Below are 27,358 nucleotides of genomic sequence, written 5' to 3'. Positions count from 1 at the left end.
TTGTTTCTCTTTGTTTAAGTATGAGTCTCTATTTGACTGGGTGTTTAATTTGTAGTTGGTCTATGGATTTTAAAACTGGAACACTTTGAGTTATTTCAAAACTGTCAAATCTTCTTTGGTATGGTTTGTTTGCTGTGTTGATATATGAGTTAGTCTAATCTAGTGAATGATAACTTGCTAGGTGTCTTACTTCATCACTTTGTTTGTCTTAAATGGATTCACCTATTCAATAAGGTTAAAATAAACACTTACCCTTTATGAAATACTGGTTTAAACCATGCTTCACTAATCCACCACAAAGATAATTAAAATTGGATATTTGAGCTGTTCATCTGAGTACATTAAATCCATTGAGGTCTGTTTAAGTGAATGTAGTAGTCTTATTATCTTCTTATGCTTTCAAGTGTAAGTTGAGTCTGTTTTGATGATCAATACTTGACTTATGGTTAAAAAAAAAAAAAAAAACATGCCCCTTGATAATTTTATGTCATATTCTGGGAGGATAAAAACTTTGCCCTATTAAGAAGGTCTTGTTTGTCTAAATAGTAACTGTAAGCTGGAAATTTTGGCATTCCTTTTCTCTATAAAATCCTGGATGTATACTGGCTTGGTTTGTTATATGTGAATTGAGTGACAGCCATGAAAATCCTATTTTTACCTGCTATGTATCATTTATACTAGTGCCTTGAGCTGGGGATATACCCCATTATACCAGGTATGCACAGCTTGATAAGCCTCTGGTGTACAAGGATTTGTATATTTAGTATAAGTGAGGTATATCACCCATATGAATTAGGAATCTTTCTTTTGCCTTAACCAGTATTCAGTTGGGCTTGATCTTTAATTTGTTCTAACATATTGGGCTTATATTTGCTTGCTTCTGCTACTCTCTTTTATGACTGGAGTTTGGTCCTTCCACTTTCTTCATTTCTTTTAAATTTCGGTCCAGTTGGGCCATCTATGATTTTGGCCAGACCTTTGTGCCATATTAATTTAATTGATTAAGTATGTGATTGGCTGATAGTTGTGTATATCTGTTTGTGGGGCATTACTCATCATTGTTTAAGAAAAATGACCCTATGTTCCTGTTTATTTTATTCCAGTTTTGGGCCTGTTTCTGTGCTATTTTAATCTATGTGGGCCTTAAGTTTTAGGCCTACAGTTATATATTTGCATTTTGGGTTTTGTTTCTTTGCCGTTTCAGCCCATGTGGGTGTGTATGTTTTAGTCGAGTTTCCATTTCATCAAATGTAGTATATTTTTAGAATCATATGACTTATGTGTGTTTGTTATACAAAGCTCTGTCTTCATTAAATCTTAGTTTTATATGCTTTCTAATCCATATTTTCTTTTCTTCCTTGTTTGCATGAAACACCATTGTTTGGTCGGCTCCTATTACATAAACCTGTTGGGCCAAGAGCCCAATTAATTTTCTTGATCGAGTCCGTTGAAAAAATGGAAAGGGAAGCTGAAATTTGCGGAAGGCCCAGCCAATGGGTGAAAATGGCACTGATGGCCTTGGATAGGCCCATCAGTTGTTTGCAAATATTTTTTTCTACTCTCTTCCCTCTTCCTACTTTGATATATGGCATGCATATATTGTATATGTACTGAATGTGTAAATAATGAAACCATTGTGCATGCTAGAACTTAGGAAGAACACATGGTATTTTTAGGAGGTCGCCAAAACTTTTTTTCCAAACTCGGATAATGATCAACTTTGCATGAAATTGAAACTTCGCTTGATTTTGGGTTTAAAATTGGTGTAATACCACAGCTAAGTGTATGACAAAAAATGAAATTTTTGGATGAGTCTAAAACTGGATCAATGCAAAAAGGATTCTTCAAATGATAAGTAACGAGTTTTGGCTTTAAACGCGGGATAAAAAATAGTAGAGTTGTTTGACGGGTTCACCTTAAAATGGAGATAAAGTTGGGAAACGAGTTGACTTCAAAAAATTTGGCATTTTTTGTATACCAAAGGAGCAATTTTCTGGACTTGAATTGATGAAAACTTGGACATTTTATAAGCTTGAAAAAAAAAAAAAAACTAGAACCCGGACTTATGAAATTTCTGGGAAAAATGAGATTGTTTTGGGCCTAGAAGCCCAGAATTTATTAGGCTTAAATAAGAGGAATATTTTGGACCTAGATTGAGGTATGATGGACTTTGGACTTGGAATATGGTTTGACCTTATGGGTTTCAAAATAAAAATAAAAATTAGACTTAATAAAACTTTCCTTTTTCTTATATATACATATGTATGTATAAATATAGGAGAATACTCCATATTTTCTTATATAAAAATAAAAACCTGTAAGAACTAAACTCTTCTTATTAGGACTAGAATAGTAGCAACTCTACACGGGAGAAATCTCGGGTGTGTCCTAGTTCGGCAATAAAGTGAGTTGAGCACTTATGTGGATTTTCAAACCCAAAAAACTCTTTTATAAGGGGACTTTTTGCCGATTTTTTTTTTTTTTGAAACTATGATATGAACAAAAAATGACATTTTGCGGAAAGTTAAACATTTTTAAACAAATACGTACATTAATCACACATTGAAGCTTATAGGTCAACCGTATTCTACGGATCTTTAATACTAGGGTGCAACCTTCCCTAGGGTATCACCAGAATCCTTACCTCGAACTTTGGTACCAAAAGATTTCTCTCTTGCTTGAAAAATCATTTACCCGATTTTCCTAGTTTTCCTTTAATAAATTAGGTGGCGATTCTAAAATTACTAAAATCCAATTAGAGCACCAAAAACCTCGTAGTAACTTTTATGCCTTAATCTTCGTAAAAGCGAACCGTAACATTGACTCGGTCAACGAGACCTCTGTTGGGAACTCCTAGGCCATGAGTGCGTTCGTAGCGTGTTTTTATATATGTCTGCATATATGGTATGTGAGCATATGACCTCGAGTGATAGTCGAGATTTCGGGTTGAGATTGTGAAAGTTGGGTGATTCTGGTGTCTGGTGCCCGCTATGATGGCACCAGGACCGCGGCAGAGGTACCGCTTAAGCGGTCACCCTGCTGCTGTAGAGGCCTAAGTAATTTGAGGCAGGACCGCTATAGCGGTAGTGGAACCGCAGAAGCGGTGACGCTAAAGCGGTAGACTGGTCGCAGAAGCGGGTGACGAGCAGTTAGATTCATTAAATGAGTGTTAAAATCCCTAAGTTCTTCATTCATTACCATTCTGAAAATAGAGCTATTGGGAGCATTTCAAGACATTTTTTGGGGGAAAATCATTGTGGTAAGTCCTTCCATCTTCATTGCTATTCCATATTTCATTAATCACCTTAGGAATCCATTATCATGCTAGTTTCATTAAGAGCTTGAGATTAAAAGAGGGTTCAATGGGTTCTTCATTCTAGGCTATTAAATCTTGATTTATTAATTGGGTTAGCTTCATTATGCATGGAATTGATGATTAGAATCTATTATTGCATGATCTCTTCCTAATTAGTGGCTAAATTATGGAATTGGAGGTTAGGGTTTATACCCAACTTTGGGGTTTTTGCCTAGAATCCGAATTTAAGTGATTTGTTGGTTCTTCTAGCTTATAATTGATGGGAATTGATCACTTAGAACATTAATTTCATGTTGAGACCTATAGATTCCTTATTCCATCTTTCTAGTTCATAAACCCCATTCCATAGGTTGGAATTTGGGTCTTGAATAGAAGTAAGGTTTGAATGATGTTCTTTTTTATTCTAATTCCATGATTTGGATATGTTTAGACTTTCATTATCTCGAGGCTCAAAGGAAGGGAAAGACTAAGGTTTGATTATTGGAGACTTTGCTGTTCGGCTCTCCAGGTAGGTTTTGGTTTACCTTATAGTGAGACTTCAGTCCGCAAAGCCTATATTTAGATGATATTGGCGGAGAATGCATGTAAACCTTCGGCTATGAAGTTGGGTTGGATATTGTCTTAAGTTGGGCCTTGTTGGATGATTTGGGGGATAGCCACCCCGTTGCGTTATTGACTTATCTTGATCTATTTACTTATTGGCTCATTGCCACGTTGAGACGTTGCGTATTGGTGATTAGTGATATATCATGATTATGATATTGCGGTACTTTACCTTGATTTGATATTGAGATGAGAATTGTGATTCCATTGTGGCTTATTGTGTAGCCTTATTCTTGATATTACTTGTGTGCCCTGTGTGGTACTGTTTGAGATTGAATTGGTTGTTTATATTACATTGTATCGTATTCATACTCATTTCCATGATACATCGACATTGCATGGTTATGGTACTGATGATGATAAGTGAGAGAGTGTAGCCTTCGAGGTCTTTGCCGGAGAGCGTAAAAGGAAGATGAGATTCCGTGATCCGAGGCCATTTACTGGAGCAGAATGAGTGTACGTTGCCCGAGGTTTCTTGCCGGAATGAATGAGTGTACGTTGCTCGAGGTTTCTTGCTGGGAACGAATGAGTGTACGATGCCCGAGGTTTCTTGCCTGGATCAAGAGAGTGCTTGTGATCCGAGGTCATTTTTCGGAGTGAGTGGTACATGGACTTCGCGGGTCCCTCATAGGTTGTGCTACCGAGATGTGATGTTCCATCGTCGGAGTACATGTGTACGGTGAATATGCATTGCATTCATCGTACATACATTATTGCATTGCATTGTACCTGTTGGTTTCTGGAGATATGTTGTGATACTATTATGATATACTGGTTCGGAATGATTATGAGCCCATTTGGATTGGCTTATAAGTTGCTTATAAGCTGTTTTCAGCTTTTTTGAGTGTTTGGCTGGGCAGCTTAAAGCCATTTTGTGCTTAAAATAAGTCCAAAAAATTAATTGGCCCGTTTGGCTTAGCTTATCTAAAGCAGCTTATAAGCTGAAAACAGCTTATAAGACAAAAAAAATAAGTTGGGCTACCCAACTTTTTTTTTTTTTGGCTTATAAGCTGCTTTTTTTAAGCCCATCCAAACAGGCTCTATACTGAGACTTGGCACAGTTGGGCTTAGATGCTATAACATAAGTGATGACTTATTGTGATATGATTGTGATGTACTGGTTCGGATTGATTATACCGATACTTGGCACAGTTGGGTTTAGATGCTAAAACATAGGTGATGACTTGTACCGTGGATATGGATTCGTGTTGACTTGTACTTTGTTGGTTTACGTGTTATCTTGATTTGTTATCTTTATATACGTTAGCTAGTCTTAGTCGGCCTATGATACCTACCAGTACTTGTTGTTTGTACTGACCTGCACTTGCTGCATTCTTTTATGAATGTAGAGTACCAGGTGGGATCTTCTTCTACTCATCGTGGCTGATATTCGAGGATTGCTGATTTGAGTCTTTCAAGGTGAGCATGAGGACGTTCGCTGCCCGAAGACTCTTCCTATTATTATGTCTTCATTTCCATTCTAAGACATGATTTTGAGACTATTGATGTATTATTATTCAGACTTATAGTATTTAGTTAGATGCTCTTGTATGATCAGACCAGATACTGGGGTTGGATTTCATTTACTTCCGCACTTATTTATATTATATTGTGAGACTTACGTTATTTTACCTTCTCCCGCTATTCTTTCTATTTATTTGTGAATGATGAGTTAAGGGTCCGCCTACCGAGGTGGGAAAGGTAGGTGCCCGCATGACTTAGCGAAATTAGGTCGTGACAAGACATGTCCTGAGGAGAGGCACAGATGCTCCGGTGAGGCGATGTGAGAGGTTGGAAATGGAGGGCTGGAAGAGAGGTAGAGGTAGGCCGAACAAGTATTGGGGAGAGGTGATCAGGCAAGATATGGCTAGTCTTCAGCTTACCGAACACATGACCTTAGATAGGAGGCGTGGAGGTCGAAGATCAGGGTAGAAGACTAATAGTAGGATTATTAGTATTTTCCTTTCTTGTTGAATCAGTATTGTTTCCGTCATTTTCTTGTATTTTTTATTTTATTTTGGTATTTGCATATTTCTTATTCTTAGTTTTCTATTACAACTTCTTGTCTCTTCTGCTTTAGTTTTCTTGTTATCTTGATGTTGTTTCTGTATTACTTGAGCCGAGGGTCTATCGAAAACAACTTCTTTACCTGCTAAGGTAGGGGTAAAGTGTATGTATACTCTACCCTCCTCAAACCCCAAATGTTTATTCAATGATTTCTACAAAGGTGTCTGTTCACCACTACTCTATTCATTTCACCGTTAATCGCCACCGCCTACCATTATCAATTACCCACCACCCACAGCGATCATTTTCAGCCACAACCATCACCACCGCCAATCACCACAGTCAATCGTCACCATTTACAATCGTTACCAATAATCACCACCAACCATTGTCATCATTTACTCCCACAATCAACTATCACTATCATCCACCACAATTATGTGTCACCACCACCAACTACCACTGTAATTAATCACTATTGTCAGCCACCATCACCACTAGCTATTACCCACAATCACCAATCGGCATATAATTTTTTAAAATATGGTAACGACCCGTCTGGTTGTTATTTAATACTTCGCGAACCCATACCCAATCTAGGTCTATGTTCGTAAATAATAAGCCTCATGGGGTGTTTTAAGGATTAATAGTGGGAAAAATCAATTTCGGGAAGAGTTAAAAATTGTGGGTCCCGGGGCAGAATTGGACCACTATAGCGGTCAAGGGACCACCACAGCGGTCCCACTATAGCGGAACATCAACCGCCGCAGCGGGCGAGGCGGGGCAGTAGGCTCGTTTTTGATACTCAGTTTATATTTTACCCTCCTTTTTAATAAAAGACCTCCCAAGGCTGCTATTAGATTTCCTCAAGAAGGAATAACCCTTGACACCAAGAGAAGAGACTTTTCCCAACATTCTCCATATCGTTTCTCACAATTATCATCTCTCATAGATTCGGACAAAGGCTAGGGAGGCGAGCAAGTCATGGAAATTCAATTAGTTGTTCGGCAACAAGGTAGGTTATGGTTTACTTGAGTTAGACTTTGAATAGTAAATCGTATATACATGTAGTGTTGACGGGAGATTGCATGATTAGGTCTTCGGACACGGAATTTGGATGGATATATTCGCAATTTAACGAAAGTTATGTCTAAATAGTAACTAGGGTAACAACGAGTGTTTAATTGATTGTTAAGTGCTACTATTGTTGAGATTTATGCGTTATAGAGTACGAAGTGATTATTTGTCATGATTAAAAAGGGGGTATTGTGTTGTTTAAGATATGTATACTTAGGTAGACGTGATTTCCATATTTATTTCCAAGTTGTTGAAATATTCATATGATTGTCGTCCTTGCTAATCAAGAGGATTGAAGGAAGGTATAATAGTGCTATGCCCATTCAAGGGCATGATTTATGATATTGTTTCATTCATTGGCATGATTGCATACATGGCATGTAGTTATGAGATAATGCATGGAGCAGAAAGCCTGAGTACGTGTCACTTGTGTTATCCGGTGAAATGGTTGAGTTGGGTTGGATATGAGGTACTAATTGTCAGCCAATCATTGCGAAGGTAACGATGAGTATATTTATATGATGGATCCGCGTCCGAGGTTCTTTTCGGAGCGGAGGATTTATGGCTCGGGTCCGATGAGTATCCGGAACGAGTGGTACATGGACACTATGGGTCCTCTGCAGGTCATGACTACTGAGCAATGACATCAGTTAGCATGTATGTATAACATGATTGGGCGTTACATCGCATCTGCATTGCATTACATTTCACACTGCTTTGTCCGTATATTTGTGTGTTGTCGGTCTGTTATATTGCATTGTGTATCTTTATGATTTGGGTTGAGGTTGTGTGAGGTGGTGAGTATCATGAGGGTAAGCGTGAGAACGAATTTCAATGGTGAGTCGTCCCGTGAGGGCATCATATCTTAGTAAGTGAATTGGATAGAAAAGCTCTACGGCTAAAGGCTAGGAATTTAGATGTTAATGTAAATGAGGAGATGAGACTTAATTAATTGGCTTAAGGGAAGGTCGAATGGGATTTCAATGACTAGTTAGAGGACCGATAATTTTATGGGGATAAGAGAAGTGAATAACTGGGAGTAGGAAGGTAAGTTCGTAACGATATAGTAATCCTTGTTGAGAGCCTTGAGGGTCGTCGATTTATCTGCTTATCTTATTGACTTTATATTGTGTTACGTGAACTAATCTTAGTCGACCTATGATGCTTACCAGTACGTGTCGTGTGCTGATACTATTCTTGCTACATCCTTTTTGGGTGTAAGTATGTTGCAGGTTTAAGTTGAAGTTTCTTTGTGCGGATTACCAGGCATTCTCCTACAACCTCACTCATCTCATTCCAGGTAGAGGCTGGGTCATTTATTTTGCTTTCCTTATGTAGTAGGAGCTCTTGTACCTGTCTAGACTAGGTCCTAGGAAGTTCTTTTCAGTTTCCTTGTATTTAAAAATAGAGTCTGTATGAACTTTTACTTTTGAACATTGTGATTATTTGAAGTTGCTATTTATAAACTGGCTGAATTTTGGGTTGGATGGTAAGGGTTCGCCTACTAGTTAGTAATATGGTAGGTGCCCGCACGTCCTGTAAGTTGGGTCGTGACAAATATTTTATCAAAGCCTAGGTTACCGGTCTCACAAGTACAGGATCAAATGTCCAGTAGAGTCTTGTGGAATGGTACGATGACGTCCGTACCTGTCTGCACCCGTCCGCAAGAAGCTATGGGACATTTAGAAGTTTCCCTTCATTCATTCTATCGTGCTACCCCAATATGTCGTCTCCTAGTTGAATCCAATTGGTATCTGGGTGATTCCAATTAGTATCTTGATGGGCTAATTGGTATCTGTCGATTCTAATTGGTGTCTCTCTATTTTGACTCAAGGAAGACCTTCTATGAGTAGGTGCGCGTTAATTGTGTGGGCGAACGGAATTTCTGTGTTAATGTGAGTGTTACAGCTTGTGTGTTTATTTTAGGAAGATTAGCAAGTTAATAGCGCATTCGTACTCATTAGGTGAAAACCATGTTGTTACGCGCTAAGCAATTAAGTGAGCCCCTACGCGAACTGAGCTAGTGGGAAAAAGTTTCCGCCTACTGGCACTGTAGCACCGCTGCAGCGATAAGGGGACCGCTACAGCGGGCTCATTATAGCGAGCATCAGACCCCCATAGCAGACCCAAACTTCTGCAGGGTCCCGCTATAGCGAGGCTTCAATCGCCATAGTAGTACCGCCGCAAAGAATCAAGTCACCGTCGTAGCGGTACCCTGAACCAGTAGCTCCTCTTTCAGCTCCCTGTTTTCCCAACCATTGCAATTTATCAACAAATTCAAGGAAAAGCCATGTCCAAAGCAAAATACCTTCATAGAAATTTCAGCCTAACTAGGGCAATTATCTTATGAGTGCCCTTAAACCGGGGCACCCCTACCAAAAGCAACAAAAAGAAAATTATCCCAACATTCCAAAAACAAACCAAAGCGAGAAATTGTCTGAACATAAAACCCTGCCAAGGCAAGGGATAACCAAAGCTGATATAAAAGGGGGAGGGGGATCTCTAAGCCACTCCATGGCTAGTCGCCTCGTCACCACCATCCTTCGAATCACTAGAGTCCTCGCTGCCGAGTCCGGACGCGCTAAGGAAGGAGAACTGAGGGGCATCTCTAGTGGTCACCTTGGGAGGCTTCGCCTTCGGGACTAGGGCCTTCAAAAGGCTTTTGACACCTTTCCACATCCTCACGAACAACTTATCCCTAGCCCGGCTTTTCTTCTTCTCCCGATCTAAGTTATCCCGAAGATCAACATGGGCCTGGGCCAAGGATCCATAGGCACCCTGCAAGGTATCCACAGCCTCCCCCATCTTGGTCTGGGCATCCATATAACCCTTCATCTGCTCAGTAGTAAGGTAGCCAGTACCAGCAGCATCACTGGACGACCCGGCCTCCACGAAAGGCCGTGCAAACCCCATCATGGCTGCCCTCACCGCAGCCATATCTGCCTCCATACGCTCCAAGGTACCCCGAGTCTGTGACTGACCACTCTCGTTCTGTGGGCCATCGCTGTCATCCGAGCCAATCCTCTTTCTTTTGCCCTTGCCAGTGCTCCCTTGACCTTCAGTGGGTCAAAAGCGACATCACACTCCACATACTCACCCAGGCTTCCAGTACCCCAAAGATTATGGCAAAGATGGGTAATCGTGGGAAACATCAAACTCTGCCGCCCCTTGGCCATAAAACTCCGCCACTCCTCGATCACCCGCATCCCCACATTCACGGGCACGCCATCCAGAATGCAAGCCACCATAAATGCCCGGAGGTAAGTGACATCAGTAATTTTGCTCGAAAGGCGAACTAGTTAGGCTACGACGTTCAGCCACCTCCGAGCCTCAAGAGTGAAGTGTCGACTCTTAATGGCAGAACGGGTGACCTCCCAGGTAGCCTTCCTCCTCTTTGACTCTTTCACTAGCATCCTCACCAACCACGGCCCACTCCCCTCGTGATCCTTAGCCTCAAGCTCCCGCGGGCGGTCGCGCCCCATGAACAGCATTAAAGGCCTCAGACCACTTTTATGTTGACCCCTTTGATAGTAATCTGAGGCTCGGCAGCCCAATCAACGGCAGGAGCATAGCATAGAACTCCCTAACCCAATTACGGATATTCCCCGGCTCGACTAGCGACCCCAACCTATGCGACGTAGAAGCCGATAGAATCTCGGGGGCCGCCTCCCTCCACCCGGTCCATAATGAAGGCCCGCTCACGGAGCAGCCCTCGCCCGCTCGTTCCTATAGCGCCGCCAAAAGTATAGGCGAACCTATTGTATGTGGGGGAGCTGGTGGTTGTTGTCCTTGATGTTATTGTTCCAGTTGTTATTGATCTTGTTGTTGTTGAGAATCCGCCATAGTAGAATAAGAGAGTTATCCTGAAAAAGGGAGAACCGAGTTAGAATAATGTGGCACTAAGATTCAACAAAGGATAGAGCATGCATGAAGTAGTTAAAAACCCAAAATTTTGGATTCTGCCTCAAGCAACTTCGCTGTGGCGGTGTGACTATCGCTGCGGCGAAGCCGCTATAGCGACCAAAGGGCTGCTACAGCGGACAAGGCGTCGCCATGGCGCTGTATCGTCGCTGTAGCGGGCTCGCTATAGCGAGCAGGGGCCCGCTACAACCGGTACCTACCATCAGAAGGGACCGCTCCCAGCAACCAACAGTCGCCACAACGGGACCGCTGTCGCGATAGGAGGCAGCGGACCCATTTTTCCCAGTCCAAAAAACCTCCCAAACCAACTTTTAGAAAACCCAAATTTTCACCATAGTTTCCCCATTTTTGTCTAGGATCAAACATTATGATGGCATGCAAGACTTTTTGAACCTATAACACCCTATTCCAGCTACAATGGGCACCAAAATTTTGAGCAAGAACATCAAAAAATTGCACCACTACAAATAACTCCACCCCAACATAAACTACCCCGTGCTAAGCAGATCTTTAGTATAAAGTGTTGCTAGAACAAAATGAATGACGAAATAATCCTCTATGATCCAAGAAACTTCCCACCCCAAGAAATCAAAACCCTTGTTCAAAGAAACCAAAATCTTCTCTAATTTAGCAAGGTAAGCATGGAAATTCATGGAAATTTCGAAATAGAAAGCCATAATCAAGTTATAGGATAGTGGAAGAGAGCATATACCTTGAAATAACGAGAGATCTGCAAGCCTTGCAAGAAAAAGTGAACCCTGGAGTACAAAAAGATTTTCCTCTTTTTCTCTGATTTTGGGTAATGTTTTTTAGGAATGGAGGCGGGTAGAGTGGTTATAAGGGGAGTGGTGAGGGAGATGAGAGGACTAGATAGATGAATAGGGGGGGATAAATTTCATGGGAAGGGAGGAGTTTTAGTTATGGGAATAAGTGGGAAGTGAATTTACCGCTGCAGCGGGCGGCCTTGAAATTTTATTTTTGTTGAAAATTTTCTTTTCCGTAACGATAGCTCGAAATCCTGTCTCCTATGGTGTAGGGCTCAGGAGTGTGACCCTTACCTCACCCCACTCTATTCGGGGACGAACGGTGGCTCAATTGGTATCTGGTGTAACGACCCGTCCGATCGTTATTTAATATTTCATGAACCCATGCCCAATCTAGGTCTATGTTCATAAATAATAAGCCCCATGGGGTGTTTTAAGGATTAATAGTGGGAAAAATCAATTTCGGAAAGAGTTAAAAATTGTGGGTCTGGGCCAGAACTGGACCGCTATAGTGGTCAAGGGACCGCCACAGCGGTCTCGCTATAGTGGAACATCGACCACCGCAGCGGGCGAGGCTGGGCCGTAGGCTCGTTTTTGATACTCAGTTTATATTTCACCCTCTTTTTTAATAAAAGACCTCCCAAGGCTGCTATTAGGTTTCCTCAAGAAGGAAAAACCCTTGACACCAAGAGAAGAGGCTTTGCCCAACATTCTCCACATTGTTTCCCACAATTATCATCACTCATGGATTCAGACAAAGGCTAGGGAGGCGAGCAATTCATGGAAATTCAATTAGCTATTCGTCAACAAGGTAGGTTATGGTTTACTTGAGTTAGACTTTGATTAGTAAATCGTACATACATGTAGAGTTGACGGGAGATTTCATGATTAGGTCTTTGGACACGGAGTTTGGATGGATATATTCGCAATTTGATGAAAGTTATGTCTAAATAGTAACTAGGGTAACAACGAGTGTTTAATTGAGTGTTGAGTGCTACTATTGTTGAGATTTATGCGCTATGGAGTAGGAAGTGATTATTTGTCATGATTAATAAGGGGGTATTGTGTTGTTTAAGATATGTATACCTAGGTAGACGTGATTTCCGTATTTATTTAGAAGTTGTTGAAATATTCATATGATTGTCGTCCTTGCTAATCAAGAGGATTGAAGGAAGGTATAGTAGTGCTACGCCCATTCAAGGGCATGATTTATGATATTGTTTCATTCACTGGCATCATTGCATACATGGCATGTGGTTATGAGATAATGCATGGAGCAGAAAGCCTGAGTACGTGTCATTTGTGTTATCCGGTCAAATAGCCGAGCTGGGTTGGATATAAGGTACTAATTGTCAGCCAATCATTGGCAGTAAGGTAACGATGATTATATTTATATGATGTTGATCCGTGTCCGAGGTTCTTTCTGGAGCAGAGGATTTATGGCTCGGGTCCAATGAGTATCTGGAACGAGTGGTACATGGATACCATGGGTCCCCTGCAGGTCATGACTACTGAGCAATGACATCAGTTAGCATGTATGTACAACATGATTGGGCGTTACATCGCATTTTCTTTGCATTACATTTCACACTGCTTTGTCCGTATATTTGTGTGATGTCAGTCTGTTATATTGCATTGTGTATCTTTATGATTCGTCGAGGTTGAGCGAGGTGCGAGTATCACGAGGGTAAGCGTGAGAACGAATTTCAATGGTGAGTCGTCCCGAGGGCATCATATCTTAGTAAGTGAATTGGGATAGAAAAGCTCTACTTCGCTAAAGGTTAGAATTTAGATGTTAATGTAAATGAGGAGATTTAGACTTAATTAATTGGCTTAAGGGAAGGTCGAATGGGATTTCAATGACTAGTTAGAGGACTGATAATTTTATGGGGGATAAGAGAAGTGAATAACTGGGAGTAGGAAGGTAAGTCCGTAACGATATAGTAATCCTTGTTGAGAGCCTTGAGGGTCGTCGATTTATCTGCTTTTCTTATTGACTTTATATTGTGTTACGTGAACTAATCTTAGTCGACCTATGATGCTTACCAAAGACGTGTGGTGTACTAATACTATTCTTGCTACATCCTTTTTGGGTGTAGGTATGTTGCAGGTTTAAGTTGAAGTTTCTTTGTGCGGATTACTAGGCATTCTCCTACGGCCTCGCTCATCTCACTCCAGACAGAGGTTGAGTCATTTATTTTGCTTTCCTTATGTAGTAGGAGCTCTTGTACCCGTTCGTACTAGGTCCCGGAAGTTCTTTCGCCTTCTTGTATCTAAAAAACAGAAATCGTATGAACTTTTACTTTTGAACATTGTGATTATTTGAAGTTTATTTGAAGTTGCTATTTATAAACTAGCTGAATTTTGGGTTGGTTGGTAAGGGTTCGCCTACTAGTTAGTAATATGGTAGGTGCTCGCATGGCTCGTAAGTTGGGTCATGACAAATATTTTATTGATATAATATTAGATTAATTTATAATTTTATTTAATTTTTATATTTTTTAATTTTTTACATAAAGACAAGTCTTATATATTCACATGCTGAGAAAATAATAGTATATAGTTATTTAATATTCATGTTCCAATATAACATTTTAATATTCAGATGTTTATTCAGATTCAATCATCTTAATCTTAATATAAACAAATGAGGCATTAGGCTAGAAGCCATATGTAATATTCGGTAACTTGAAATCTTTTAAAGATAATTTTTGCATACTCAATTTATCATTTTATTGAACCCAATCGTTAAAGCAAAGAAATTTAGGACGTTTGTTTGTGAAATCTTTTTGTATCTTGAAAATAGTATTTAATTTTAAATTCTAATATAACATTTTAATATTTAGATGTGTATTCAGATTTAGACATCTTAATCTTAATAAAAACAAATTAAGCATTCAGCTAGAAGTCATATGTAATATTCAGTAACTTGAAATGTTTTTAGAAGAGTTTTTGTATACTCAGTTTATCATCATTCTTTTGAACTCCAATTGTTAAACAAAAGAACGTTTGTCTCTGGAAATCTTTTTGTATCTTGAAAATAGTGTTTAGAAAAAAGTAAAAGTATAGTTCACAGAAAAAATCTCCTTCAAGATACTCAAAAATTATTAAAACTATGCACGTTTTTTGTCCAAAAAAGTTACTTAAAGGTTCTGTATAAACATCTATACTAATGAAATCTATTTAGAAAGGTATACTCCTTCCATCCTTTAAAAAAATAACCAGATCGAAATTCATATTCAACGGATCTAATTTCCAGTATAAATTCGAACCTTAATTTCCTTTTCTTTTTAAATAGAACTTACATATTTAAAAATCAAATTATTTCATTAGTATATATGATTTAAAAAAAAAAAACAAATATCAAATAAATCGTATAACTGTTGACGTTGCAAATACTATAACAGTGATGCTCTTCTTAAAATAGATTGGACGGAGGGCAACTAAGGTTTATGGAATTCACTTTTGGGGCCTAAATTTTAGCAATTGATTTCAAATAAGTCCACTCTCCTCTCTCATCGCGATCTCCCTTCCTTCCTCTGAAGCCGTAAGTTCCGACATTTCTCCTTTTTTGTCGTATAGAAACCCTAACTTTCCAGTAAAGTTTTAGCTCCATTTTACTGAGTTGCTTTTGTGTGATCTTTACTACAAATGTGTTCTAATTTGCTTCACATTATGTAAAAGTATGAAGATTTGTTTTTTTTCTTTCTGTTTTAGTACTCTTTCCGTTTCAATTTGTTTGTCTGATTTTGAGTTGGCAATAAGTTTAAATACTTTTGAATTTTGTGGTTATATACCAAAATGCTCTTTAATCTTTGTGATTATGCCACGTAAAAAGTTGGAATTAAAAAAATTGTAAAAAAGGAATGTAAGACAAATAAATTAAAACTGAGGGAGTAGTACTAAGTTTTTTTTTTTTTTTTTTTGCCTGTTTCAGCATTCTGTACAACTACATAATATTGTGATCCTCCTAATAATTCAAACTGTCGATTAGTCGAGTTAAAATATTAAGTACTTGATTTCTTTGTCCACTAGGATTATTAAATACTTCTTCCCTTCCAATTTGTATGTCACTTTCCAATTTGAGCAAAATGTTTGACATTATTCGGCAAGTGATATTTATTATAATATGCTATACTTAACATACTATCAGGACTTTCAGGCATTCAAATTTATTTAACTATTCAGAATTTAAGCTTTGATGTGATTTTTTTTTTTTTTTTTTTTTTGTAAAAAATTATTTTAATGAAAATGACTTCTCAAGTGTTATTTTAAAGTGAAGATAAATAATTCACTCAGAATCTAATAAATCTCTTAATGTGATTAAATATCCATAGTTTCCAATTTTGCTACTAGCAAGCAAATAGGTAAATGAACTGCAAGTTTTGTGTGTGCTTGCTTGGTGTTTTGAACAAAAAACACTCTTTTGTTCTGCATTGGTCATTAACTAAGTGATAAAATTTGCTAAAATAGTCCACTTTTGTCCATTTTGTTTCTTTTTTCCACCACTTAGACAATGTGGCTATGTTTTAAATTCTTTGTTTTCTCTTATTCTTTGGTATTTTATCAGCAAGGAGAGATTGCACTGACGGCCGGAATCCGGATGAGTTCATATAACTTAGACTATTGACGGGTAGTTGGTCACTAGTCACATCATGTTGGTGTTATTCTTTTTTATTGTTAGTGTTATGTATTTTTTTAGTTATTTTAATGCATTTTCAACCCTTATTCTTTGTTTTAGAAATGTTAGTACGTTTACTTTAAGTCCAATGTCTGCTTGAAGCTTTTAGATTTCTTAGGAATTTATATGCTGGTAGAAAATGTAAGAACTTCTAGTGCTGGAGAAACTAAGTTCTTATAATATTTGGACTTAGACAGGCATAAATGGAGGGACGTGGACAGTGACTTGCTTCAGCATACACCCTGCGACCTTTTTCTTGAATACATATTCAGAGTTCATTCGATTACACATTCTCCGGAATGGGGCGTTTAAGGCTACACTCTAGTATCAAGGCAATTGAAGAGGAGCCGGAAGATTGCGAGACCACGTCTTCCAATGAATCTGCTATAGCTTGTATGATTAACTCTGAATTGAGTGCTGTTTTAGCAATTATGAGAAGAAACGTAAGATGGGGTGGTCGCTATGTGTCCGGGGATGATCAACTAGAGCACTCGCTAATACAGTCTCTGAAGACATTACGTAAACAGATATTTTCATGGCAGCATCAGTGGCAATCTGTCAGTCCAGCCTTATATCTCCAGCCATTTCTGGATGTTATTCGATCTGATGAAACTGGGGCTCCAATCACTGGTGTTGCATTGTCTTCTGTTTACAAGATTTTGACTCTTGATTTTCTTGATCGTAATACTGTCAATGTTGAAAACGCCATGCACTCTGTAGTGGATGCTGTGACCAGTTGCAGATTTGAGGTAACTGATCCTGCATCAGAAGAGGTTGTATTGATGAAGATACTTCAAGTACTTTTGGCCTGCATGAGAAGTAAAGCATCAGTTATGTTGAGTAATCAGCATGTTTGCACCATAGTCAATACGTGCTTTAGAGTAGTTCATCAAGCTGGAAGCAAGAGTGAGCTCTTACAGCAGAGTGCACGTCACACCATGCATGAACTTGTGAGGTGTGTTTTTTCCCACCTTCTGGAAGTTGACAACATGCAGCATTCTACAGTTAGACGAGGCAGTTCCACCAAAAACAAGGTATTGGTGCATCTTTGTTCTTTTATGTATCTCGAAATTATCCTTCCTGCAGTATGTTCCATACTTATTCCTGGTTTGGGAAATAATGATGTTTCAGAATTATCTGCAGTCCCTGTCCTAGAGTGCTAAATCAATAAGAATGGCAGTATATATGGTGGTATAATACTTCTCATGATTTAGTTTTTCCTTATGGGCATCATTTGATAAAACAATATTTCTTTGTGTTGGTACAAAGAAAAGGCTAAGTGGCCACATTAAAAGCCTAAGATTTTAGATAAGGTGGATCTTGCAATTCAAGACAAAATAGCAAGACCATTATAAGCTAATGAGTAGTTTTTCTTTTGCCTGTGCATCTAAAACCCTCTTTTTTCTTTTTCTTGCCGTTGGTGGGAGGAGTGGGACAAGAATTATGCTCTAACAAGGTACTCTTGGTATATTAGCACTTGAGGTAGAGCTAGGGGGAGCACAAGGGAGTTCATCCAAACCCTCTTCGCTAGAAATTACACTGTATATACAACAACAACAACGTACCCAGTGAAATCCCGCAATGTGGGGTTACATTGTATATACAAGGTCAAAATTATTTTTTCGTATATATATATATATATATATATATATATATATAGAGAGAGAGAGAGAGAGAGAGAGAGAGAGAGGGAGAGAGAGAGAGAGAGAGAGAGAGAGAGGAGTTGTTGCATCCTCTTGGCTTCTTCTTGTGTTTACTTATTTATATTTTGGACCCTCTTAGTGAAAATCCTTGCTACGCTGCCGATTAGCACCAAAGAGAAATGCTAGAAGTGACAAAATGTTTTAGAAATCATTTTCTTTTTGCTTATTCTTCTATATGAATGTGTTCGGAGTATTATGTGTTAATTTCTTCTAGCGTAGGTTGTGGGCCTTGATGACGAGTACAGTTTCAACAGCAAGTCACAGAATGGTACTGGTACTTCTGAATATGATGGCCAGCCACTTTCTGGAGCTCTTACTTCTTCTGATTCCACAGGTCTTCTTAACAGTGTTATAGATGAAGGCATGGTGATGAGTGATAATGGGAAGGATAATGTTCCTGATTTGCATCTAATGACTGAACCCTATGGAGTTCCATGCATGGTTGAGATATTTCACTTCTTGTGTTCTTTGTTAAATGTTGTCGAACATATAGGGATGGGTCCCAGAGCAAATACCACAGCATTTGATGAAGATGTTCCACTGTTTGCCCTTTGTTTGATCAACTCAGCCATTGAACTAGGTGGCCCTGCTATACGCAGTCACCCTAGATTGTTGAGTTTGGTTCAGGATGAATTATTCCAAAATCTGATGATATTTGGCTTGTCAATGAGTCCAGTGATTCTTTCAACTGTCTGCAGCATTGTTCTAAATCTTTATCAGCATTTGCGTACTGAGCTAAAGCTACAGCTTGAGGCCTTCTTGTCTTGTGTTGTCTTGAGACTTGCACAAAGTCGTTATGGGGCTTCGTACCAGCAGCAGGAAGTGGCCATGGAGGCTCTTGTTGATTTTTGTAGGCAGAAATCCTTCATGGTAGAAATGTATGCAAATTTAGATTGTGATATCACCTGCACCAATGTTTTTGAAGAACTTGCGAATTTATTGTCAAAGAGTGCATTCCCAGTGAACTCTCCGTTGTCTGCCATGAACATTCTTGCTTTGGATGGTCTCATTGCTGTAATTCAGGGAATGGCTGAGAGGATAAGCAATGGAGGTAGGTCACAGCAAAATCCAATAAATCTTGAGGAGTATGCTCCATTCTGGATGGTTAAGTGTGAGAGCTATAGTGATCCTGATCGTTGGGTACCGTTTGTACGTAGGCGGAAGCACATAAAGAGAAGGTTAATGATTGGAGCTGATCATTTTAATAGGGACCCAAAGAAAGGGCTAGAATTTCTCCAAGGAACATATCTGTTGCCAGAAAAACTTGATCCCCAGAGTGTGGCCTGCTTTTTCAGGTTTACAGCTGGGTTAGATAAGAATCTTGTGGGGGACTTTCTCGGAAATCACGATGAATTTTGCATTCAGGTTCTTCATGAGTTTGCTGGAACATTTGATTTCGAAGACATGAATCTGGATATTGCATTGCGGCTGTTTTTGGAAACTTTTCGGCTGCCTGGGGAATCTCAAAAAATTGCAAGGGTACTTGAGGCGTTTTCAGAGAGATATTATGAGCAATCTCCACAGATTCTAGCTAATAAAGATGCTGCTTTGTTGTTGTCGTATTCACTAATAATGCTCAATACTGACCAACATAATGTTCAGGTAAAGAAGAAGATGACAGAGGAAGATTTCATTCGAAATAATCGGAGCATCAATGGAGGTAATGATCTCCCTCGTGAATATCTATCTGAATTGTATAATTCTATCTGCAACAATGAGATCCGCACAACACCAGAACAAAGTGCTGGTTTTGCTGAAATGAATCCAAGCCGTTGGATTGACTTGATGCATAAATCCAAGAAAACTTCTCCATATATTTTGTGTGATTCGAGAGCCTATCTTGATCATGATATGTTTGCCACTATGTCTGGTCCAACTATTGCTGCTATCTCTGTGGTATTTGATCATGCTGAACATGAGGATGTCTACAAAACCTGTATTGATGGTTTCTTGGCTGTTGCAAAGATTTCAGCTTGCCATCATCTTGAAGATGTTTTGGATGATCTGGTAGTATCTCTATGTAAGTTCACAACTCTCTTGAATCCTTCATTAGTGGAGGAACCTGTTTTAGCATTTGGCGACGATTCAAAAGCAAGGATGGCAACTGTTACAGTTTTCACTATTGCAAACGAATACGGTGATTTCATCCGTACTGGTTGGAGAAATATCTTGGATTGCATCTTGAGATTGCACAAGCTTGGCCTTCTTCCTGCTCGTGTTGCAAGTGATGCAGCTGATGACTCAGAAGCACCTTCTGATACAGGAGGACATGGGAAGTCCCTGCCAAATTCGTTATCTTCTGCTCATATGCAATCCATAGGTACTCCTAGAAGATCTTCCGGACTTATGGGGCGATTTAGTCAGCTCCTATCCTTAGATACTGAAGAGCCAAGGTCGCAACCTACTGAGCAACAACTCGCTGCTCACCAACGCACACTGCAGACAATTCAGAAGTGTCGCATTGACAGCATCTTTACAGAAAGTAAGTTTCTTCTTGCGGATTCCTTGCTACAATTGGCACGGGCTCTCATATGGGCTGCAGGGAGACCTCAGAAGGGTAGTAGTTCTCCTGAAGATGAAGACACTGCAGTGTTCTGCTTGGAACTGCTGATTGCAATCACCTTGAACAACAGAGATAGAATAGGACTTCTTTGGCAGGGAGTTTATGAGCATATTGCTAGTATTGTCCACTCAACAGTAATGCCCTGTGCTTTGATTGAGAAAGCTATTTTTGGACTCCTGCGCATCTGCCTCAGGTTGCTTCCCTATAAAGAGAAGTTAGCTGATGAACTTTTGAGGTCACTACAGCTTGTTCTCAAGCTTGACGCCCGGGTTGCTGATGCATACTGTGAGCAGATTACACAGGAAGTCAGTCGTCTAGTTAAAGCAAATGCCACACACATTCGTTCTCAAATGGGATGGCGAACAATTACTCTTTTACTTTCTATAACAGCAAGACATCCTGAAGCTTCTGAAGCAGGATTCGATGCCCTGGTTTTCATTATGTCTGATGGAGCCCATTTGTCCCCAGCTAATTATGTTCTTTGCATCGATGCAGCAAGAAATTTTGCAGAGTCTCGTGTTGGACCTGCTGATAGACCTGCTCGGGCTGTGGATCTTATGGCAGGTTCAGTTGCTAGTTTAGCACGTTGGTCCAAAGATACTAGGGAAGCTCTGGCAGAGACTGAAGCTGTGAAGTTGTCCCAAGATATCGGAGAGATGTGGTTGAGGCTTGTACAGGCGCTGAGGAAAGTTAGTTTGGATCAGAGAGAAGTTAGGAATCATGCTCTTCTATCCCTACAAATGTGCTTGACAGGAGATCATGAAATTTACCTTCCAAATGGTCTCTGGTTGCAGTGTTTTGATATGGTCATTTTTACAATGTTGGATGACTTGATTGAGCTCGCATCACAAAAAGACTACCGGAACATGGAAGAGACACTCATTCTTGCCTTAAAGCTCCTTGCAAAAGTTTTTCACCAGTTGCTTCATGAGCTATCTCAATTGACCACGTTCTGTAAACTGTGGTTGGGTGTCCTCAACAGGATGGAAAAATGTATGAAGGTGAAAGTTAGAGGTAAAAAAAGTGAAAAGCTTCAAGAACTAGTCCCTGAACTTCTGAAGAACACCTTGACTGTAATGAAGTCTAAGGGGATACTTGCTAAGAGGAGCACCCTCGGGGGAGATAGCTTATGGGAGTTGACATGGTTGCATGTAAATAACATTGTTCCTTCTCTGCAGTCTGAGGTTTTCCCTGATGATGATTCGGAAAATGTACAGCCTGATCCTGGGTCTGCTGAAACCAATCCAAATGAATAGCTTGTCGAGGAATTTATTCAACCTTGCCTCTTTTGAGGCATCTTGGATAGAAGTTATGTCGGTGGCAGTTTTTGCACTACGGAAGGGGGAGGATTACTGTGGTTGTCCAGAAAGAGAACACAGAGATGAATGTCTGGTCATTTTCCGCCAGAAATTCCAACAAAGAATTTCCTCAGATAATTGTGTTGGATTGAGATCATTGTACAGAACATTAAGTTTTAACCTAAGTTTTTACCCTTTTGAATTGTCAGCGTGTTGCTGCACGAGTTCTACTAATCTGCCTTAAATCCATAATTTTGTAGTCTGTTAATTTAACAAATTCAGTTTTTCTGGGCATCAGCCCGTTCTGTATTTGAATTTTTGTCATAGGGAGTGTTGTTGAATTTTCTGAACTCTAAGCTTGTTAAAGAATCTTGGTATTGAATGGCTAGTGGCCCTTGTATTTTGTATCACTCTATATGAGGTGAATTTTGGATTTTGTTTGGTAAGAAGATGAGATCATGCTTAATATTTTCAATTTTCATGTCCACCATTCTTTGTTTTGCTTTTTCAGTTCTTAGCTTCATGTTGTAGAAATGGTTTTTGTTCCCCTAATAAGTATTTTCCCTCAGAAATTACATATGTCGGGAATCAGAGGGTTTTAACATCGTTTCCAAATTTGCATCTTGAAGAAATACTAATTTTTTTTGGGAAACTTGAAATATTAATTTATCGTTGGAAAAAGCTAGTACGTCAGTGAAGTTTCAGTAATCACTCTTTGATTACTTAAAATACTTTCTAAAATATTTAAACAAAAGGGTGTGCTTGGCTATGGTGGAAAACATTTTATTCAATTTTCCCATGTTCCGTTGGCTTAAATGTTTTAGAAAATAATTTTCTTGAAAATGCACGTTCCTCTCATTTCTGGAAAAATAACTTCACTCCGAAACTCTTCCATGCCATTTCCAACTTATGGTTTCCACCCTCCCACCACCACCCACTCCTAAGGTCCCCCCGCCCGCCATCCCCCAATAAGTTAGTTTTGTCACGTTATATTTTCTGGAAAATATTTTTTGCTTACTCCCCAAATAAACAATTATCTTATTGTTAACTCTTTTCTAAAGCTTTGGGGGTACTACTGGTATCCAGAGAAGCTGAATATATTCCAGGTGAAAAGTTTAGTTGTCCAGCAAATCATCAGAAACCCAACATAAGGCCTGAGGGAACAATCAGAACCAGAGTTCTGACAGTAACAGTTACATTTTAGAATATAATTGTCTATCAAATTGTACATGAAACACAACTTTCCTTCTACTATTGTGTTGTCTATAAAAATTCTACCCGAACATAAGAGTAGTGAAAATATCAGGAATAACATTAAATTAGCTTCTTCTTTTCGAAAAAGGTTTTCAAATGCCACAACTGCAATCCTGCTACAGATAAGCAAACAAAGATTGACAGTCCAGTCAACCAAGCCATTTTGGAGTTGGTTGATCTGTTCAGTTCTTGCATTTCTTCCTCCCTGTAATATGTCGAAATGTTTCAAACCTCTATTTCATTAGCTTAATGAGACTGATAACGAGAATAATGTTAACTCACCTTTCACGTAGATAAAACATCTCATCATGGATGTCTTGGACGTGTTCATACATCTTCTTCAGTTCTAATTCCATTAGCTAGCAAGAAGACAGATGAAAACTCGTTACAGAATATAGCAGTCGAAAGAATACCTTTCTTAACAATCTTTTTTCAGGAACTAGGGAGGAAGGTTATTAATCATTGAATGAGATATGTAACATATAGGACTAAGAAAATGAAATAAAGCAAGGAGAGACTACTTGGTATTAGTTCAGGGTCAATAATCACACTGCAAATCAAATTTAGAATAAAGTGCACTATTCTGCTTTAATTCAATTATTCAACTAAAATTCACAATCATATAGCCAACCAAGGTCCTCCTCGTCTCACTGAAAGGAGTGCTATCTCATAGGCCCACAAACTCTCATGCCTTGCCAAGCAAAAAAATGAAAGCCCCCAAACTGCGTAATCTAATCATTTCTTTGTTTTTTCTTCTTCTAAGAAAGTCAGGATCAGAGAAAGTATATAACAACCAACAGTGAGCCTGAGAAAAAAGCTGCAGTCTTTGACGCGGCATAAGATGCTTCTTTAACATAGATTGTCGATCAAAAGTTCATGAACGTTTAAAAGTTATTCAATAAATGGTTTCTTTTGTATTGTTAAAGTGAAAAGCTCTAGGAGCTATACACTCCAATCTGAACATTAGTTTTGATGAAACAAAAGGGAGTCATCACGGCACAATATAGGAAATTAAAAGGTCGTTTGGTTGCTTGTTAGAGTTATGCAGGTATTAGTAATGCATGGATTAGTTATGCAGGGTATAATTATTCATATATTACTAATTCATGTATTAGTTATTCTATCTTCTATCCCACATAAAATACACATAAATTGACTCATACCTTATACATGTTTATTTATGTGGGATGGTAAGATGATAACTGAACACCTGGTGTACTGAGTTTTATACAAAGCAACTAAAAAGCTACCAAACTTGGTATCAGTTATGCAAGTTTTAATACATGTATAACTCCCTTCTAACCAGCAACCAAACAACTCCTACATGTTACAAGAATACATGAGTATATATGTGCGAAACTGCCATTGTTACTCGAGACGAATAGATAGGGACTACCATATACGTGTGAATTGACATAAACAAGCATGAAGAAGAAAGAAGGCTTACATCAACAGAGCCTTTCTTGGCAACATTGGTCCAATCCTTAGCAGCTACACCACTCTTCCAGTCAAAATCGATAGTGAAAGTAATAGGGGGCTTGTGATCAGCAGCATAGAAGCAAGCCATATAATCCCCAGCTTCTGCTGTCTCAAAAGCAAAATGCCCCTCAGGAACATTGTCCGAATAGTGATAGGTATTCCCATACGTAGATGTCACCTAAATCACACAAACCATATAAAAGTTCATTTTATTTTACCAGAGGAAACTGATTAGTCTGATCAAATAACACATGATACACAAAAAGATCTTCGTTTTTAAACCTACGGGAATCATCTTTTTTGATAAAGAAACCTATGAAAATCCTTAGATCACACAAACCCTTATTACTCATGCGCTCATATAGATTTAAAGACAATCTCAATAAAGGAGAGTGACAAAGATGACTTCCAGCGTAAAACTAGTCAATTTATGAGGAATCGACACAATAGTCAATGCATTGGGACGTGCTCTTTTTGACACACGCTACACTACATCGGTACTATTAGAATGAAACAGATAAATTCTATGATATTAGTTGTGTGAGACTTCTTTTTATCTCACGTTGGACCCAAAAAGTGTAAAATTTGAGTCCACCTTTTTGTGAAACGAAAAAAAAAAACCCCTCAAACTAATGTCGGTTATGTGAATACAACCCATACTAACTAATTTGGAATTAAGGCATATTAATATTGTCGTTGTACAAGGTTTTGATTATAAGCAAATTGGTAGTTTCACTGAAACATCTAACAGGTAAAATTCATACTAGCTTACCCAGAAATTCAAATGACTTTTACCATAAAAAGATCAAATTAAATACACCCAATTACTTCACATCCCAATAATCAATAAAAATCAAGATTACCCTAACAGTGACTTTATGAGTATCAGGTAAAGGATGTCCTTCATTGGGATTAACAATATGGTACTTTCCAACAGTCATAGAATGGCTCTTTATATCTTCAGCTATGCATTTTGTGTGACCCGATAACACTTCAAATTGTACTGAATTTACTTTTGTTGAAAGAAATATCAAGATTAGAAATATAGGGAGTGATTTATTTGCAGGGATCATGATTTTTTAAGAGGAAAAATGAGAGTTAGAGAGTAATTATTGATGGATTTATTTGGGGTGTAATTAAAAGAAGAGTTTAAAAAAAAAAAAGATGGGGCTTAGATGTTTAGGTGAACAAGAACTTGGATTGAAGTATAAGATTGTTATTGTGAGTCAAAGGAAAAAGGTTTTGATTTGGTTATGTCTTCGAACCATTGGAGGATTTCTTGTAAACTCTACTTCTTTGGAAGCTTTTCTTTTTTCTTTTTATTTTTTATTTTTTGTTTCTGTAATAAGTTTAAGTTTTATAGGTGTATACAAAATCATGTAATTTAAATGAGTCTTTACTGTCTAGTATCTACTTCGTGAGTTACGAGAATGATTATGAAAATGGGTGATCTTGAATTTTTGATCTCCGTTGTCTTATGAGTAAAACTTCAAACTTAATAAGTTTTGACTTCTGACCTCGTAAGTTTGCCTATGGGCTGAGCATGTGTGAAAAGTTATTACTCATTCCTAAGGTCATTGAGTGTAATTTTCTAGCTTTCATTATCTCCGCTTTATGAGAGTTAGCCAATAATCTTAATCGTGAAATATCATCGAGAAGTAGAAATTCACATTATCAAAGAATTTCCTATGATTATTTCTAGTATGAATTAGTAAATCATCTACCTCGATATTTTATCGAACAAAATTGGAAATATATATTTTTTTTGGATCAAGAATCTCAATTTTCATAAAGTATAGAAATCATCTGGTAGGTGAATTTTCATTTTTTTCAAATGAAAATTTGAAAACCTACAGATTCTAACAACTAATTATAGAATTTATCATTAAGACTTTTAACTTCTCTCCTCCCGCTAGTACATAAAACTGTAAAAAGAGAGAAAAAGTGGTTATCTAGCCGAATATTTCTATTGTATGTCACGAGGTCCTATGGATAAAAGAGATAAGTGAAGAGATAATGGTAAAAAATACTCATAATCTAGCACTTTTTTGCGACTTTCATACTGCAACAATCAGTTGTTTCCTTTTTCTACTTGAACCATCACCATCTATGTATTAAAACACACCTTGGTGATAGTTCAGGTAAGAAAAGGCAATAGCTGATAGTTTGTCTAATCGGCTTCAATGTGCGTTTTAATACATAGATAGATGGTGATAGTTCAAGTAGTTGATAGTTGGGATATAAAACTCGCAAAAAAGTAATAGTTCAGGTGTGTTTTTTTACCATTGATTCATGGGTGAATATAACTTTCGGTGTGCAGATATTCTTCACGGGTAGCTCAACCATATCGGGGGCCTAAAACCAAACTCTAATGGGAGACCTTGACTTGATTCTTTTTATATATATTTATTTATTTGGAAAAAAAAATTCTAGCTTTTGAGACGCAAAACTACTAGTAAATTTTTTATAATATAACTTCTAATAATTTTTTTTTCAATTGACAATATAGCTAATCCGTTCAATATCTCTTAAGACATTATTGATTTTAAGTAAGACTTTATCAATTTCAGTTTTGCAAAAATTCATTCAGCTGAGGCAACCGTAACATGAACTGTCAGTATTATTCTATAAGCTATAGAAGCATTTGGAAAAGATTGAGTCGTTTTATCTGATTGAGTATATGGATTAGAGT

The 27,358-nt window shown here is 38.4% G+C and overlaps 2 protein-coding genes across 3 annotated transcripts; one reads left to right on the top strand and one right to left on the bottom strand.

Moving 5' to 3' along the window:
• The first annotated feature begins 15,094 nt into the window (after positions 1 to 15,094).
• Positions 15,095 to 22,418, top strand: LOC132059827 (ARF guanine-nucleotide exchange factor GNOM-like). 2 transcript variants are annotated; one of them, XM_059452619.1, is made up of 3 exons: positions 15,095 to 15,235; positions 16,567 to 17,403; positions 18,292 to 22,418. In XM_059452619.1, the coding sequence occupies exons 2-3, from the start codon at positions 16,669 to 16,671 to the stop codon at positions 21,889 to 21,891; spliced, it is 4,335 nt and encodes a 1,444-aa protein (XP_059308602.1). In that variant the 5' UTR covers positions 15,095 to 15,235; positions 16,567 to 16,668; the 3' UTR covers positions 21,892 to 22,418. The 2 variants fall into 2 exon arrangements, with proteins under 2 accessions (XP_059308602.1, XP_059308603.1); XM_059452620.1 differs by having other exon boundaries at positions 16,563 to 17,403.
• Positions 22,419 to 23,014: 596 nt separating this feature from the next.
• Positions 23,015 to 25,983, bottom strand: LOC132059826 (transmembrane emp24 domain-containing protein p24delta9). The gene is made up of 4 exons (XM_059452618.1): positions 25,530 to 25,983; positions 24,635 to 24,844; positions 23,470 to 23,546; positions 23,015 to 23,392 (listed from the first exon to the last, which is right to left on the bottom strand). The coding sequence occupies exons 1-4, from the start codon at positions 25,737 to 25,739 to the stop codon at positions 23,248 to 23,250; spliced, it is 642 nt and encodes a 213-aa protein (XP_059308601.1). The 5' UTR covers positions 25,740 to 25,983; the 3' UTR covers positions 23,015 to 23,247.
• Between the last annotated feature and the right edge of the window lie 1,375 nt (positions 25,984 to 27,358).

This window comes from Lycium ferocissimum, chromosome 6 (assembly GCF_029784015.1).
Source record: "Lycium ferocissimum isolate CSIRO_LF1 chromosome 6, AGI_CSIRO_Lferr_CH_V1, whole genome shotgun sequence".
Classification (NCBI taxonomy): Eukaryota; Viridiplantae; Streptophyta; class Magnoliopsida; order Solanales; family Solanaceae; genus Lycium; species Lycium ferocissimum.
This window is presented reverse-complemented; position numbering and strand designations above follow the sequence as displayed.

Bases quoted from the DNA above. Each gene is read 5' to 3' on its own strand.
- LOC132059826 (XM_059452618.1), bottom strand. From the start codon at position 25,739: ATGATCCCTGCAAATAAATCACTCCCTATATTTCTAATCTTGATATTT. The intron at 24,845-25,529 runs GTAATCTTGATT...TGTGTGATTTAG, and splicing joins CTCATAAAGTCACTGTTAGG to GTGACATCTACGTATGGGAA. The intron at 23,547-24,634 runs GTAAGCCTTCTT...TCTTCTTGCTAG, and splicing joins CCAAGAAAGGCTCTGTTGAT to CTAATGGAATTAGAACTGAA.
- LOC132059827 (XM_059452619.1), top strand. From the start codon at position 16,669: ATGGGGCGTTTAAGGCTACACTCTAGTATCAAGGCAATTGAAGAGGAG. The intron at 17,404-18,291 runs GTATTGGTGCAT...CTTCTAGCGTAG, and splicing joins GCAGTTCCACCAAAAACAAG to GTTGTGGGCCTTGATGACGA.